The sequence below is a fragment of the Cyprinodon tularosa genome, unplaced genomic scaffold (assembly GCF_016077235.1).
Source record: "Cyprinodon tularosa strain WSP-4 unplaced genomic scaffold, ASM1607723v1 ctg870, whole genome shotgun sequence".
In the NCBI taxonomy this organism is placed as follows: domain Eukaryota; kingdom Metazoa; phylum Chordata; class Actinopteri; order Cyprinodontiformes; family Cyprinodontidae; genus Cyprinodon; species Cyprinodon tularosa.
The window spans coordinates 583-17,160 of record NW_024039641.1 but is presented as its reverse complement, the minus strand read 5'-3'; the positions used below and the strand labels follow the sequence as shown (position 1 = coordinate 17,160).

Below are 16,578 nucleotides of genomic sequence, written 5' to 3'. Positions count from 1 at the left end.
TACAGTTTGCTTAGATTGAGGATAATGATGTAGAAACAAAATGTGTTTGATTTGTTGGAGCAGAGATTAGAGGCTAAGCTGCAGTCCCAGATGGACTATGAGGAGATTAAAACTGAGCTCAGGTAAAAAGTGCTGCAGCTTGAATCTAAGAAGCCGTAAAGCTCATATAGATGCAATTAAGATCCATCTTCTCTCTCTCCAGTATCCTGAAGGTTATGAAGCTGGCTTCAGCAAACGGCAGCTCGTCTCAGGTACGGCGGCTCCAGCTCACACAGCACTTTATATATTAAAAGTCGTCCATTTATAAAATGAAATGTCTGGGTTCCTTCTAATCATCTGTTGGTGTTTGGGAGAAGAAGGAGCCGCTGCAGTGCTATTGATTCCTTCATTGATCCATCACCCATTATAAGGATATTGACAGCCACTGGTATGGATTCATCAGAAATTAACAGCGTTGCTGTGTGTGTGTGTGTGTGTGTGTGTTTTATAGGATTCTGCCAAGGCTGCAGAGGCTCTTCTGTTAGATAAAGAGGTCTTTCTTCCATCTCAGAAGTTCATGGGAGATAAAAGCAGAATATTGCACAGTAATGGTAAGATACGCCTCACAGTGCTGCTAAAAACAACCTGCTGTCTTAAGCTTTCTTTTCTTTTTGCTTTGCTTATATTTTTCAGAGAATATGTAGAAAAAAACATATTGAAAAGTAAACTGATTCAATAAAAAGGGTGATCTTCTGTTTAAATATTGATGTCATTTGCTACAAACTATCCTGCTCAAAGTCACGGCAGGCTTTGATTAGGCCACTTCACACTCTAAACGTTGTTTTTTGGGCAGGGGTGGATTTAGGAAATGTGGGGCCCTAGGCAAAGACAGGCAGGGGGCCCTCTGAATTGAGAAGACAACACATAAAACAGACCCATTCTAGAGATAGAGAAATGTTAATAGAATAGACATCCATTATCTGTTCTAGGTTGTGTGCCTCTCTTCTTGTCCCTTTTCTTATTTTTTTTCCTCTCTATGTTTTATACTCAGCTCACTTAGCTGATTGCTCCTTCCTGTGTTTCCAAAAAGGCCAAAGTAAATAACCCAGTCCTTCTTTTCACTGTAGACAAGCCATGATCTGCTTATCTGTTCTCCATTTTGCATTTGGATGAAATAATAGCTGCATGAATCATGACAGCAGACAAGATAGAGGAGAGCAGGAGGCGGGGTTACCAATCTACTCGCTCTGGAGAGCAGAGTTCGCTGCTTTTAGATGTTGGCTCCAAAGTCTCCAGTAGCAGAAAAAAGTCTCTAGATTTGGCGCTAGGAGCTTTTTAGAAATCAAAGTGCTAGAGGGGTCTGAAAAGTGGCTAAATATAGCGACTAAAGCGCTAAGTTAGCAGAGTTCGCTAAGTTAGCAGAGTTTGCTAAGTTAGCAGAGTTCGCTGCTTTTAGATGTTGTCTCCAAAGTCTCCAGTAGCAGAAAAAAGTCTCTAGATTTGGCGCTAGGAGCTTTTTAGTAATCAAAGTGCTAGAGGGGTCTGAAAAGTGGCTAAATACAGGTGCTGGTCATAAAATTAGAATATCATGAAAAAGTAGATTGATTTCAGTAATTCCATTTAAAAAGTGAAACTTGTATATTATATTCATACATTACATACAAACTCATATATTTCAGATGTTTATTTTGTTTAATTTTGATGATTACAAATGACAACAAATGAAAATCTCAAATTCATCATATCAGAAAATTAGAATATTACTGAAGACCAATAAAAACAAAGGATTTATAGAAATGTTGGCCAACTGAAAAGTATGAACATGAAAAGTATGAGCATGTACAGCACTCAGTATTTAGTTGGGCCTCCTTTGGCCTGTATTACTGCAGCAATGCGGCGTGGCATGGAGTCGATCAGTCTGTGGCACTGCTCAGGTGTTATGATAGCCCAGGTTGCTCTAATAGTGGCTTTTAGCTCTTCTGAATTGTTGGGTCTGGTGTATTGCATCTTCTTCTTCACAATACCCCATAGATTTTCTATGGGGTTAAGGTCAGGAGAGTTTGCTGGCCAATTAAGAACAGGGATACCATGGTCCTTCAACCAGGTACTGGTAGCTTTGGCACTGTGTGCAGGTGCCAAGTCCTGTTGGAAAATGAAATCTGCATCTCCAAAAAGTTGGTCAGCTGCAGGAAGCATGAAGTGCTCTAAAACTTCCTGGTATGTGGCTGCGTTGACCCTGGACCTCAGAAAACACAATGGACCAACACCAGCAGATGACATGGCACCCCAAACCATCACTGACTGTGGAAACTTTACACTGGACTTCAAGCAACGTGGATGAAGTGCCTCTCTTCTTTTCCTCCAGACTCTGGGACCTTGATTTCCAAAGGAAATGCAAAATTTACTTTCATCAGAGAACATGACTTTGGACCACTCACCAGCAGTCCAGTCCTGTTTCTCTTTAGCCCAGGCAAGACGCTTCTGACGCTGTCTGTGGTTCAAGAGTGGCTTGACACAAGGAATGCGACAGCAGAAACCCATGTCTTTCATACGTCTGTGTGTGGTGGTTCTTGAAGCACTCACTCCAGCTGCAGTCCACTCTTTGTGAATCTCCCCCACATTTTTGAATGGGTTTTGTTTCACAATCCTCTCCAGGGTGCGGTTATCTCTCTTGCTTGTACACTTTTTTCGACCACATCTTTTCCTTCCCTTCGCCTCTCTATTAATGTGCTTGGACACTGAGCTCTGTGAACAGCCAGCCTCTTTAGCGATGACCTTTTGTGTCTTGCCCTCCTTGTGCAAGGTGTCGATGGTCGTCTTTTGGACAACTGTCAAGTCAGCAGTCTTCCCCATGATTGTGTAGCCTATAGAACTAGACTGAAAGACCATTTAAAGGCTTTTGCAGGTGGTTTGAGTTAATTAGCTGATTAGAGTGTGGCACCAGGGGCCATCAATTTTGAACCTTTTCACAATATTCTAATTTTCTGATATGATGAATTTGAGATTTTCATTTGTTGTCATTTGTAATCATCAAAATTAAACAAAATAAACATCTGAAATATATGAGTTTGTATGTAATGTATGAATATAATATACAAGTTTCACTTTTTAAATGGAATTACTGAAATCAATCAACTTTTTCATGATATTCTAATTTTATGACCAGCACCTGTATAGCGACTAAAGCATCGTTTGTTTTCAAATGGTTTGCTGCTGTCTGTTTGGACCTTTCTGAACATGTGCAGCAAATGGACTGATCCAATATGGTGGACACTGAAGGGGGGGGGGCTGAGACACACTTAATATTATCAGCGTTCTGATGGAATTTTAGCCAAAGGATTTTAATTAAAAACATAATTAATGTGCACAAATAGGAATAGTTGTATTAAACATACATGGAAACAGTTTTATGGCGCCCCCCAGGAACTTGGGGCCCCATAAAACGTGATGTCAGACTGGTACTCATTACATAATGGGTTTATTCCACATTTTGATGGTAAAACATGAAGATTAAATTAATGTAAAATATGATAGATCAATGAATATCATTATTAACTGATAAACAATAAATATTCCAACAAATCAATAAATCAGTTAATTTAATTGAAAAAAAAAATGCTCTAGTCAATTATTTTTATTATTAAGATTTATGATATTAGACTTATTTGGTTGATTTTATATTTTATTATTTTAGGATGTTGATCCTTTTTTTTCCAAGATTTACTTCATAATATCATTTTTATGAATACCTTATTTTAAGGTATTTTATTCAATTATTTATTTGAAGATATTTGTAATAATGTATTTATTATGTTTAGGATATATTTATTTCAAGATTTATTTATTTTATTATTCTTAAATATTTATTTCTAGATTAAGTTGTTTATTTAATAACTTATTTATTTTAAGATTTTTGTTTATTGCAAGATATTTTTATAGATTCATTTATTAATTTTAATATTTATTTATTTGCAGATTTTTTTATAACAAGATATCTTTCAAGCTGAATTTATTCATTTTAAGATTTATTTAATTAATTTATTTGATAATGGAATGTTATTGTCTCTGATCAGATGATGAGCCGTCTGAGGATGCAGGCAGGGAGACCATCCGGCCCCCCGGCTCCCATTCTTCCTCCTCCCAGGCCGAGAGCCGGGCCTCCCCCAGCCCGGGTCCCCCTACCTTGGATGGTTCCTCCTCCGTCCTCGACCTCCCCCGTCCTTTCTCTGTGTCCCCGTGCTCCACGGACAGATTGTCAGCAGACCACCTCCTCCACAAGCAGCTCCTCTCCCCACATTTTAAAAAGGAGGGCCTCATGGCTTTCCCCACCGCCCTCTATGCAGCAAAAGTTGCACTGATGTCAGCCTCCCAAGGGTCTGCGGGGGGCAGCGGCGTTGAAGCCGGGCTGCCCAGCGACCAGTCGGAAAGCGGCAGCTCGAGCGCAGGAGACGAGGACCAGCTGGACACGGCGGAGATCGCCTTTCAGGTGAAGGAGCAACTGCTGAAGCACAACATCGGCCAGCGGGTGTTTGGCCACTACGTGCTGGGCCTCTCCCAGGGCTCGGTGAGCGAAATCCTGGCTAGACCCAAACCCTGGAGGAAACTCACCGTGAAAGGAAAAGAACCTTTCATCAAAATGAAGCAATTCCTCTCCGATGAGCAAAACATTCTGGCCCTTCGGACCATTCAGGTCCGGCAGAGAGGTGAGTGGGAAACAGAAGTGTGGATCAACACAAGGTGCAACAAAATCATGCAAATTAGGACCTAAAGGTTGTCATGTTCGGATTAAGGTGTCTAACCCACATGCAGAACACTCGGAGGCAGAAGAAAAGTTCAGAGATTTATTTACAATAAATGTACAAAGTTTTATCAGATCAGAGAGATTAGTGGAGGTCCGGGTGTTTTGCAGGTTGAGAGTGTTCAGGTCTGTACCTGTTCTGGAGTGGAGCAGAGCAGCAGAGGGGTGGAACCTTGAGGGTCCAGAGGTTGTCGGTAGGCTGAGGGCAGAGGCGGAGGCAGAGCTTACTGAGTGCAGGCAGATCACAGATTGAGTTTCCTTCCAGTAATCTTCTGAGAGCGGGCAGGCAGATAGTTGACAGAGACAGCTCTCCAGGGTTCTACTGAGAACGAGCAGACAGATCACCGGCAGAGAAACTCTCCAGAGTTTCAGGTATTCAGGCAGGATCAACCTGGGAAGCAGAGAGGAGAAAACGGGATCAGGTTTGGTTCACAAAGTCAGAGTTCACAGACAGGCAGGTTGGCTCAGGCTTGCTAACCGTTACTGGCAAACACTCTGGCACTGGAGTGAAGCCCTCCGCCTCCTTAAGTACAGATCTCCTGATGAGCAGATGGGAGACAGGTGGTGCGGTCAGCTCAGGCTCCAGGAGATCTCGTACGCCCTCTGGTGGAGAAAGTGGACAAACCTCCAGATCCCAACAAAGGTCTATTTTTAATTGGATTATTTACATCACATTTTATAGAATCCTTTTTCTCTGTATTAACTGCTGAAGGTCTTTAGGGGGGAGTCCCTTCCATTTCAATTTAGGTCTCTTTTAAATAAAGGGTGGCTCAGTCCGCCTGTTAGAATCAGTGTTCACGCTAAAGGCCTGGAACGTCCCCCTCTGACCCGTTTCAGCTCTTATTCATCTTCTAATGCTGCGTTCACACCGGGCACATTTTCAGCTGCAAAGCGTCTGTTTTACATGCAAAGTCTATGGAGGACGGCGTCAGGAGGTCCAGCTGATCGTCTAACACTGGAGTTCAGAAAATGTAGCTTTTGCTGCTGGACGCCGAAGCGTCAGCCAATCAGAAAAGCTGATCCAGGAGTTTTGTGGAGGCAGACAGACTCTACCTATGAGCTGTCATTGCTTCTGCAGACATCCTTCATATTAAAAATAAATAAATATCAAGGAATTAAATTCCAAAGGTATAAAAAAAAGCTGGAAGAATGGATTGTTATGTAGAAGGGACAAATCTGATCATTATTGCTGCACTAATACATTTTTTTATGAACTATGGAGAAACAGTTTATAAATACCCAAATTAAAGGTATAGAGGATGACCTTTTTTTTCCGGGTGGATCATCTCAATAAGTGGTCCTCCTAAGTGTCAATTATTGTGGTGATATGTTTACATAATGCACTCTATCAGGCGTATATCTGTGGTGAGCTACAGTTTCAGACAGTCATTGAAGCTCACCTTTCTCACCGCAGTTCTGTGAAAATGGCCGAGGGTCGTAAGAGAGAAAGTGTCTATGAAGTGTATGAGAAGAGGGCAGATATATCCCAGAATGCTTTGCATGGAGAGCTGTCCTTGCAAAGCATTATGGGATTTGCTGTCACAGCGGCCAGCTGTCGCCATAGGCTGTCGCTACATGACAGCGGAGACTAATAACAAAGATGGCGCAGGCACCGCACGCTGGAGGAGGAGTTACGTGACCAACGGATCAAAAAGCAGTGATCATCTGTCTGAACAGTCAGTTAACTGGGTCCACTATATAGTCCCCGCTGTATGTGGACACAGTAAGCGTGTGTGAGCCATGACAACAGGCGTTTTAAACAGAGCGTGCACAAGGAGAAATGGGCTCATTATTCTGCAGAGTGCATGGTTTTGCACGGGTTTTTTATTTAAAGTAAAAAGGGCGGATCTCTTAACAAATCTCCACAATATATTTGTCTCAAAATGTTAAAACCTGCCAATGAAAAATATTGTATATTCTGGTACTTCCAGTTTTTACCAGTGGTGGCTGGTGGAGTTTTCTCCAAAGGGGTCGCTATAACTTCAAAATAGACGTATACCAATCAAACGTGTACTAAGGTATCACACCCGTATATTTATATGAATGCTAACAACAAACAACAACATTTAACAACATTCTCCAAGATGCTTTAAATTAGTCATAGCTGTCTTAATTAATGCTGGGTCAGATCCTGACATTTGAAAAAGAAAGGCAGGAAAAGCAGAATACAGCCTTAGCCTCGCTGCATGCAGTTAGCCAAGCCAAGTCACAGTCTTGGTTCTGGTATTATTTCTTTTGAGTATTTAATTTAACTTTGCTCCATGTTTTCTAGTTTTATTGGTTTGATTCTTATTTTGTTGTGTTTTCTGGTTATGTTTCAGTTCTTAGTTTTTTATTTGTTGGTCTTCATTTCCCTAGCTCCTTAGACTGCTCTCTTCACACCTGCTCCCAATCTGCTCGTTAGTCCTCTCTTTGTTCAGTTAGCCATAAATACCCTCCTTATAAGTTCCTCAGAGCTGGTTCCTCATCTAACTCCGTCTTACTTTGTCTAACCCCGTCCTGATTGTTTTCCCCTGATCTCTCCATGGTTCTGGTTTGTTTATATTTTTCATGTTGGATTTTTGGGATTTTTGAATTCCTGCCTCAGTTGTTTGTGAACCACTCATTAAATTTGCAAAGAACTCAGCTCTGCCTCCCTGCCTCTGCATTTGGGTCCTCAATCCTCAACCAAACTAGCTAAAATTATTTAGCCTTGTTGCTAAATTATTCTATATACCTGTCAATCAGCCGCCCTTTCTAACGGACGACTGTGATGTCAGCGCCGTGGAGGGAGGTGGTGTGCAGATAAAGTTGGTGAAGCAGAGCTGCTCCCCAGGATGGTCCAAGAGAAGCTACTGCACATGGACGACTTTAATACATCACCAATCGGACAACAAACAAAACAGCTTTACTCTTCATTAAAGATTAAATATCTATATTGTACATCTAAAAAATAGCTTAGTATATTTGGAAATCTTTTCTTTTTTTTTTATGTCTTAAGGTCATTGGGCGGGTGGGGCAGCACACTAGCGCCCTCTATTGGCCAGCCGCCTCTGCTTTTTACCACAAACATTAAAAACAGTGTTGCCAACTCAGCGACTTTGTCGCTATATTTAGCGACTTTTCAGACCCCTCCAGCGACTATTTGTCAAAAAAGCAACTAGCGAAAAATCTGGCGACTTTTTACGGTGTCACTGGCGGCTTTTGGAGACTCTTACGTGAAAGCATGTATCGTTCCTACTCTGCCGTGGGGCGCCTCCCACATCCCAACCCCGTTCTCCCGCAGGAGTCCCTCTCAGCGCTGCAGTCAGAGCCGCAGGATGTTTATCCTCAGCGTCCAGACTGCAAATGAAGCGCGCATGCGCCGGGATTGACGGCGCAAATTGATCACAATAATTAAAATATATAAATAAAAAAATAAATAAATAAACATTAATGGACAGAAAAAAGTAGCTCTATATATTGTTTAGTAAAGTGAGTAAAAACACTATTATATAGTGATTTAACCCACTTTTTGTCTTTCTGTAACGACATTATTTGTCCCACAGCATCAATAACATGCACATCACTTCCTGTGGCAGATTATGCAAATTAGTCGTCATTTAGCGACTTCTAGCGACTTTTAGCACAGCCAATAGCTACTTTCCTTACTGAGGAGTTGGTAACACTGATTAAAAACTCTTTCTATTCACCTCCAGCTGCTACGAAGGGGCAGCGGGAAAATCCCCCACAGGCTGGCCGCAGCCGAGAGCTTTCAGCGGGGATTTGCAGTGCTACCTCCCTGCTGGAGGTCTGGCACTCCCACCAAGAACTGCATATTTTAGTGGGATCATAATCCTAATGAACTGATGAACAGAGGATGTTTGGAGGTGAACTTTCTAGTTTAAAAATGAGTCAAAACTATTTTTACAACTGATAAAATAAAGCTATATGAAGTGAATTAAAGCTGCTAGCTTGAAGCTACAGAACAGAGCAGATAAACAGCCAGAGCATCGAAGCAGCAAAGCGACAGACCGGCATCTGACTCAACGTCTAAATTCCGATGTTTAAGCGTTCTTACAGCGCTTCTGGTGTGAACACAGCGTAACAGGTTTACTTCCAGGATTCTCTGTTTATTTGTTTAGGTCCATCCTTCTTCCCATCATCTTCAACCAACTTCCATCTACCTGCTGAAGCACAGTCTCCCCACAGCATGACATAGCCACCACCGTGTGTTGTTCAGAGTAAAGTACAGTTGCTCCACTGTTTAAATATTTTGAACGTGTTTTTGTAAAGTGTTAGGTTTATTCAATGATGATTATAAAATTAATGTATGTACATATAAAACATTGAAGAAATGAGATGCTTCACGCTGTCTTATGATTCAGGAGGGGGGTCTGAGAGAGGGTTAGTGAGTTGGGTGTAGCTCTTTCTCCTTCTGCAGAAGCTGTTGAAAATCCCCTTCTGTGTGGACTCAGTCCCTCTTTTACGAACATACATTTTTGAACCTAACAGAAAGTTCGGAAGCCAGCAGAAAGGATGTAGAAACCTTTGCAGGACGTCATGGAGTCATTTAAAAAACCTTTTCTACCAGATCCTGTAGTTCTGCAGACGTTAGTCCGGACCTGTGGAAACCTTTCCTAATCCACATCCTTGACTTCATCACAACTTCCTCCACCATGTTTATAGTCTTACTTCTAAACTTTGTTTTCTCCCTAGATTTACAGCGTTTGAAAGTTGAGCTTCCCGTACACTGCAGCCTCAGACGGCGTGCGCTCAAAGGCAGCCATTGATCTGGCAGTCAAAGCAAAGTCTTGGAACTGCTCTCTGATCAGCCATCCCACTCACCCCTCCTCTCCCTCTTTCTGTTACCCTCTGTGGCAGGGAGCATCACTCCGCGCATCCGAACTCCTGAAACTGGGTCAGACGACGCCATTAGGAACATCTTGGAGCAGGCCAAGAAGGAGATCCAGTCTCAGAGGGGGGGTAAGGAGGAAAAGCTGCCGGCTAGAAGTCGCAGTTTAAAGCTACATTGATTAGTTTATATTTTTGAATCACTGTTTTTTAGTTTTTTTCTTTTTATCTCTATTCTAATTGATCCGAGCTGAAGAGGTGAATCAAGGCTGCATGCGTGTCTGTGTGGCTTTTTCTTGTTTAGGTGAAGGCAAGTCATCTCTGAACAACTCATCTGGCAGAATCAGTAACGGAGCAGGCAGCAGCTCTGATGAAACTATAAAGAACATCCTGGAGCAGGCCAGGAGGGAGATGGAGGCTCAGCAGCAGGCCCTGATGGAGATGGAGGCGTGCGGACGGTCCTCCACCTCCAGCTCAGGGGTTCAGGTTGAGCGCCTGGGGCCCCCTGAGCGCTCCAGGGTCCTGCCTTTGCCCATCTCCATCAAACAGGAGGAGGGGGGGTGCGTGGCGGTGTGCATGGCCAGCTCCATCAGCAGCCCCCAGACTCCGCTCAGCGTCCTCTCCCCCGCCGCTTTTGTCCAGAACATCATTCGTAAAGTCAAGTCGGAGATCGGCGAGGCGGGGACTTACTTCGACCAGCACTGGTCCCAGGAACGGGGGGCCATGATACTGGGCTCCCGGCCCTTCAGTTCCGTCTCGCCTTCCTTGTCCTCTTCGTCCTCTGGGCCCCCCACCCTGCCACGGTCCTGGCCTCGCCTGGAGAACGGCGACGGCCTGGCCAACAGCGAGGAGGTGTCCAACGCGGACGACGAGCTGGGCTTGGGCCGGCCAGTGGAGGTGAAGGTTGAGTCGGACACCTCGGTGAGCGGCGAGTCGCCAGGGCCCGGTCCGGGGCGCCTGTCCTACTACCCGGCGTACATCCCGCGAGCCCTGAAGCCCACCGTGCCGCCCCTGACCCCAGAGCAGTACGAGATGTACATGTACCGGGAGGTGGACACCATCGAGCTGACCAGGCAGGTGAAGGAGAAGCTGGCGAAGAACGGCATCTGTCAGAGGATCTTTGGAGAAAAGGTGAAGAGGTTTCACTAATCTCTGCAATAAAAGGTGAAAATGTGATCCAACGCGTCTAGCTCAATCAGACTCTGGTTCATTTATCAAACTACAAACCTGAAATGTTCTTTATTGGGGTGGAGTTGGTCCCAGCGTTCTATAAAAATAGTCTTAATCTTCCAGCCTTTACGAACTTTTCAGGTTTTTCTCATTTAGCTAGGCGGTAAAGGCTAATGACTAGCTAGAGCTAACTTTTAAAGGAAAAGTCTGGTCGGCAAGGAATAATCAATGGATCATTATACCTAAAATTAATACATTCTTGGTGATTTAATGAATTTTGGCGTTAATCAGTAAAAAAATTAAAACAATCATTTTCTTACACCTCCCTCCTGCCATCTTCCAGCAGTGACATCACGGTGCGGTAAGCCTAGCGCCATTCTCCCCGCTTTCCAAGCTAAATCAATGGGAACTACTAGACACATCTGCAATCAACAACAATTGTTGAAGATTTCCAGAGGACTTCACCATTGAAATTCACCAGAGCTATAGTGAAACTGACAATGCCCACGTGCATGGCAGCTGGATGCTGGAATACATCGGGGAAAAGTGGAAAAAAAAGAGTTATTCCACCTTTCTGATTCCTGATCCTCCACGGACGGGTTGGTCGTTGGATCGCCAACTTGAAGAGGGAGGATTTGCCATCGAACTTCTGGCCAGAGAAAAAACACGTAATATGTAGCCAACATTTGGAAGAAGAATGTTTTCAAGATGACTTGGATAATAGCGCGTTGTGACAAACACCAGATACAGCACTGGGACTTGATCAACAGCCGATACCGCACCGAGTTGCTGTTCTCATGGCTCATACAAGCTTACTGTGTCCGATTGTCCGCTCTAACCCCTAAATCCCTCCATCACTATATAGATCGGGGACTATATAGTGGTCCTTATAGGGAACTTATTTAACTGACCATTCGGACATAATATTTATTTTTCATGGCCTGATTTTTGCTTCTCTCTATATATAAATATCATCGGAATAAAAGAATAAAAAAATCTTACATTACCAAAAGTACTGGCCTCACCTTCATCACTCACCTCTGGCCCTCACTGACATCCCATAATTATTTAATGGGGTTCAACATGACGTGGGTCCTCGCTTTACAGCTCAAACAACTGCAGCTTTTCTGGGAGCGAAAATACCAAGTTGAGGCGTCTGTTCATTGGAATTTCTATCATTCCTCTAGAAGCAGATTGCTGAGGTCTAGATCTGATCTAGAGCTACGGAATATCAGCTGAAACATCCATCCATTAATTTCCGTCATGCTTATCCCAAGTGGGGTCGCAAGGGGTGCTGGAGCCTATCTTTAGCTGTCTACGGATGAGAGGCGGGGTCCACCCTGGACAGGTCTCCAGTCCATCACAGAGCAACACAGAGACAAACAACTATACACACATTCACACCTAAAGAGAATTTAGAGAAGCCAATTAACCTAACAGTCATGTTTTTGGACTGTGGGAGGAAGCTGGAGTACCTGGAGAGAACCCACGCATGCTCAGGGAGAACATGCAAACTCCATGCAGAAAGACCCCGGGCGGGGAATCAAACCCCGAACCTTCTTGCTGCAAGGCAGCAGTGCATCACTGGAAAGACTCAAAATCTACATAAGTAATTTTTTCTTAAAATAAGTGCATTTGTTCTTGGATTGAGGAGGTAAAACAAACACTTGCCAATGGAACAAGACAATTTACACTTTAAATAAGAAAACACAATTACATTGTCTTATTTCAAGAGCATGTTATCTAATGGTCTTATTTTAAGAGTAAAATTACTCATTCCATTGGCAAACTACCTTATTTACCAACTCAAATTATGGCTAAATACACTTAATTTAGGAAATTTTTACTTATTTCTAGATCGTTTTTCCAGAGCGGAACAATTAATCATATTAATTCTGTTTAATCATTCTTGAAAATAATGTTGTCTAATATATCGATTTATCAATAACTGGAGATACTTTATCACATCCTATGGGCTGTAAGAACAACCATCTCAGGGCGATTATTATACCTAAATTGTAAAAAAAAATGTATAAGTTGAAAAACCTTTTGTCTGTAACTTTAGCATCACTTTGCTTTAATTATGCATAACATCTTAAGATGTCTGATCATTAATAAATTAATTGGGGGAGGAGGGGATAATTGAGAGTGAAATTGATTAAGAAACTAATCGTGCTGTAGTCAGGAGCTCATCCACACCAAGCCGTCTCCTCCAGGCCCTTCTGGACCTTTCTCTCTGCTCTGCAGCTCAGTCATGTTGGAGGTGGACGAAGGGTCAGCTTCCAAACTGTTCCAATAAAGTTAGGATCATGGAATCATCCGGAATATCTTGGACTGCTGAAGCGTTTAAATATCCTGACGCCGGTACTAAGAGGCTCCAGCTCCTGAACCCGGGGCCATGGAGGTGCCTGGAGACAGAGTTCAGTCATTTAGGTGGAGGAGTGAATATTTTGGGTGTAGTGGTGTTCTTTATCAATGGGTAAAAATATTTGTTTCTCTGTAGAATAATCTTCTAAACAATGCAATGTTTAAAATGTAGTCGTTATAATGTTAGTAGTTAGTTTTTTTGGGTTATTCAAAACCATTCTTTACAATTTATGGTTTGAAAAGGAGCAAATATTAGTGGTGTAATGTCTCCCTCTAGTGGTAGCTTGTTAAATGTTGCCTATTTTCATCAGAAAGAGCCTCAATTTTATCCTGCAGTTAAAAAAACAGCTTTAGCAATCAGTTGGCCAGCTGATGACTAAGATGTCTTATAATTAACTTTATGTCTTATAATTGAATCAATGAAAATTAAGAACTTCCAGCATCAGGAGTGTTCTCCATCACTCTATACCCAAACTGCATCACTTCAAGGGATTTTATTTAAAAAAAAACATCCACCTTGGGGAGCAGTGGGCTGCTACTGTGCAGCGCCCAAGGAGGAATGTGGGGTTAAAGGTCTTGCTCAGGAACCCAGAGTGGAGGCTTGGGGGGATCGATCCGGGTAGCGCACAAGACAACACTCGCCAGGTTAAAACGTTGATGCATTAATATAAATACCAAACAAAGTTTTAAAAAACAAACCACTGGACTTTGTTTACCAAAAGTTTGAAGATGATACACTTCCCAAAATTTTCCTTTTCAAAACTCTTCCTGGATGGGAAGCGAAAGGTCTTCAAACTTGGAAAACAAAGTCCAGTAGATTGGTTTTTACCTTTTTTAACTTTGTTGGAATGACTATGACCTGGATGACTGAGAAACTTCACCAGCATTAATATAAATGATTTAATTGGAAGCTCGGACCACAAAGGAAACCTGAGGTTAAGATAAAGCGGAAATGGTTTTCCTTTGGGATAGGACTAAACCATGACTTCTGTTTATGCTGGCCAGGTGCTGGGCCTTTCTCAAGGCAGCGTCAGCGACATGCTCTCACGCCCCAAACCCTGGAGCAAGCTGACCCAGAAAGGCAGGGAGCCCTTCATCCGCATGCAGCTGTGGTTACTGGATCAGCTCGGCCAAAGCCTCAGCCAGACCCCGAACCAGGGCCATGCTCAGGGTGAGGATGCACCTCGTTTTCCCCTCTATTAACCCCCATCCCGAACCAGCAGAACCACACAGCGATGAAATGATGTGAAATGTTCTTTATTCCAGGTAAAAGTCCAGCAACAGTGCAGTCCTCTCCCTCCCCGCCTCCCAGTCCGGCCGAGAGCCACCCGAGTCCGCTAGCTGAGCCTGTCAGTCTCTCGCTTGAGAGCAGCAAAGAGAACCAGCAGCCTGACGGCCTGGCTTTGGGGCTGCCCAGCCACCCAGAAGGTGGGAAGTCTATCCCCAGTCTGATGGGGCTGCATCAGCCTACAACCCAGTTAGGGATCCAGGAGCTTGTGGCGATGTCTCCAGAGCTGGACACGTACATCATCACCAAGAAGGTCAAGGAGGTGCTAACCGACAACAACCTTGGTGGGTGTGAGTTGACAGTGGCAGCATCATCCTGTGGGTCAAACCAAGAATATCTAATACTGCTTGTTTTTGACAGGCCAGCGTCTCTTTGGGGAGACCGTCCTGGGTCTAACTCAAGGTTCGGTGTCTGACCTGCTCTCCAGGCCTAAGCCTTGGCACAAACTCAGCCTCAAAGGCCGGGAACCTTTTGTTCGCATGCAGCTCTGGCTCAATGATCCTCACAACGTGGATAAGTTGAGAATCATGAAGAAGATGGAGAAAAAAGGTGGGAACTGAAGATCTACGCACGGATCCACCTTTAACTGCTGTTTCTGGGGCCCTGACCTGGTTTCTATTTGCTCCCCCAGCTTATCTGAAGAGGCGCTACGGGCTGCTGAGCACCGGCTCCGACAGCGACTCCCCCAGCACTCGCTCCGAGTGTGTGAGCCCTGCCCTGGCCTCGCTGGACCTGTGCCCGTTCAGCCAGGTGAAGAAACCCCGCGTGGTGCTGGGAGCTGAGGAGAAGGAGGCCCTGAGGAGGGCATACCTGCAGGAGCCCTACCCCTCCCAGAACACCATCGAGATGCTGGCGTCACAGCTCAACCTGAAAACCAACACAGTCATCAACTGGTTCCACAACTACAGGTCCGTCCAAAGGCTCCTGCGGCCGCTGCTCTCCTGCTACGTATCTTAACCCCTCACAGGGGGGATTCACCATTAGGCAGAACTAAAACTCGGTTTACATGTATGGTTAATACAACTATTCCTTATTTGTGCACATTAATTATGTTTTTAACAAAAATCCATTCGCTAAAATACCATCAGAACGCTTATAATATTAGGGTCGATCAGCCTCTCACGACCACCTCCCGATCAGGAATCGTAAGGTCGGGAGAAAATCAAACATGTTTGAAATTCAGTCTGCCATCGTAGGGTTGCATCAGAGCATCAAACCGCGCAGTGTGAGAACATGCATTGTGAGCTGTTAGCTTTTAAACCCTGCAGTTTCTTCGTACAGTTTGAGCTGTAGCTGCGTGCAACGATTGAAAATATCGCAAAGTGTATGCCCAGCTTAAACAAAGATGTTGATGGAAGCAGCACAGCTGATATTTCTCTCCAGGATGGAGTCACAGCCAAACAGGAACAGACCAGATTGTCAGGATTTGATTATGGATTGTTGACCCAAAAGCAGAGGCAGGAAGGCAGAGGTGAATTTCTTTAGATTTAATGAAAGGGAAACTGAAAACAGAGGCAGGTTATCCAAAAATCCAATAATGAAAACAAAGTCCAAACTAACATGAAACCAGGAGTCCAAAAATCCAAAAATAATCAAAAAAGAAAACCAGTCAAAACAAACCAGAAACCATGGAGACATCAGGGAAATCACTATCACAACAAGGAAGACTCAGGCAGACGGAGTTGGAGGAAGTTTGACGAAGTAAGACGGTTTATGACGAAGACCCAGCAAAGGGGAACTGAAGAGAGAGGGCTTTTAAAGGAGACTGAGACAAAGAGAGGGCTAATGGGGAAACTGGGAGCAGGTGTGCACAGAACAAGAGAGGGAAAGAGCTGGGGAAGAAGGAGAACACAAGAGGGCAGCAGAGAGCAACAAATAGAAACCTGGAAGACTGGAAATAACAACACAATGATAATTAAATTACTAGGACTATAAAACATGGAGCAAAGAAAACTAAACACTCAAAAGAAAACATAACAGAACCCAGACTTGGACAGTAACTGGAAAAAACAAAGAACACAACAAAATAAAAATAAAACCACTAACACTAGAAAACAAGGACTAAAGCAAGACTGAACACTAAAAAGAAAATATAACAGAACCAAGACTAAGACAGTAACTGAAAAAAGAATCAAAGAACTAAGTAAACTAAGAACTAGAAAAA

The 16,578-nt window shown here is 43.6% G+C and overlaps 1 protein-coding gene across 6 annotated transcripts in view; it reads left to right on the top strand.

The window, feature by feature from the left end:
* The window catches only part of cux2b (cut-like homeobox 2b), a 206,677-nt gene extending 190,912 nt beyond the window's left edge, over positions 1-15,765 (top strand). For 2 of the 6 annotated variants that reach the window (XM_038273418.1, XM_038273419.1), the window contains exons 12-21: positions 64-122; positions 203-251; positions 491-590; positions 4,053-4,682; positions 9,620-9,721; positions 9,894-10,720; positions 14,132-14,297; positions 14,393-14,698; positions 14,775-14,963; positions 15,046-15,762. In XM_038273418.1, coding sequence (XP_038129346.1) covers positions 64-122; positions 203-251; positions 491-590; positions 4,053-4,682; positions 9,620-9,721; positions 9,894-10,720; positions 14,132-14,297; positions 14,393-14,698; positions 14,775-14,963; positions 15,046-15,371 — 2,754 coding nt within the window. In that variant the 3' untranslated portion in view covers positions 15,372-15,762. Of the gene's footprint in view, positions 1-63; positions 123-202; positions 252-490; positions 591-4,052; positions 4,683-9,619; positions 9,722-9,893; positions 10,721-14,131; positions 14,298-14,392; positions 14,699-14,774; positions 14,964-15,045 lie in introns of all 6 variants that reach the window. The other 4 variants (XM_038273422.1, XM_038273421.1, XM_038273417.1 and 1 more) reach the window with 3 other exon arrangements.
* The last annotated feature ends 813 nt before the right edge of the window (positions 15,766-16,578 follow it).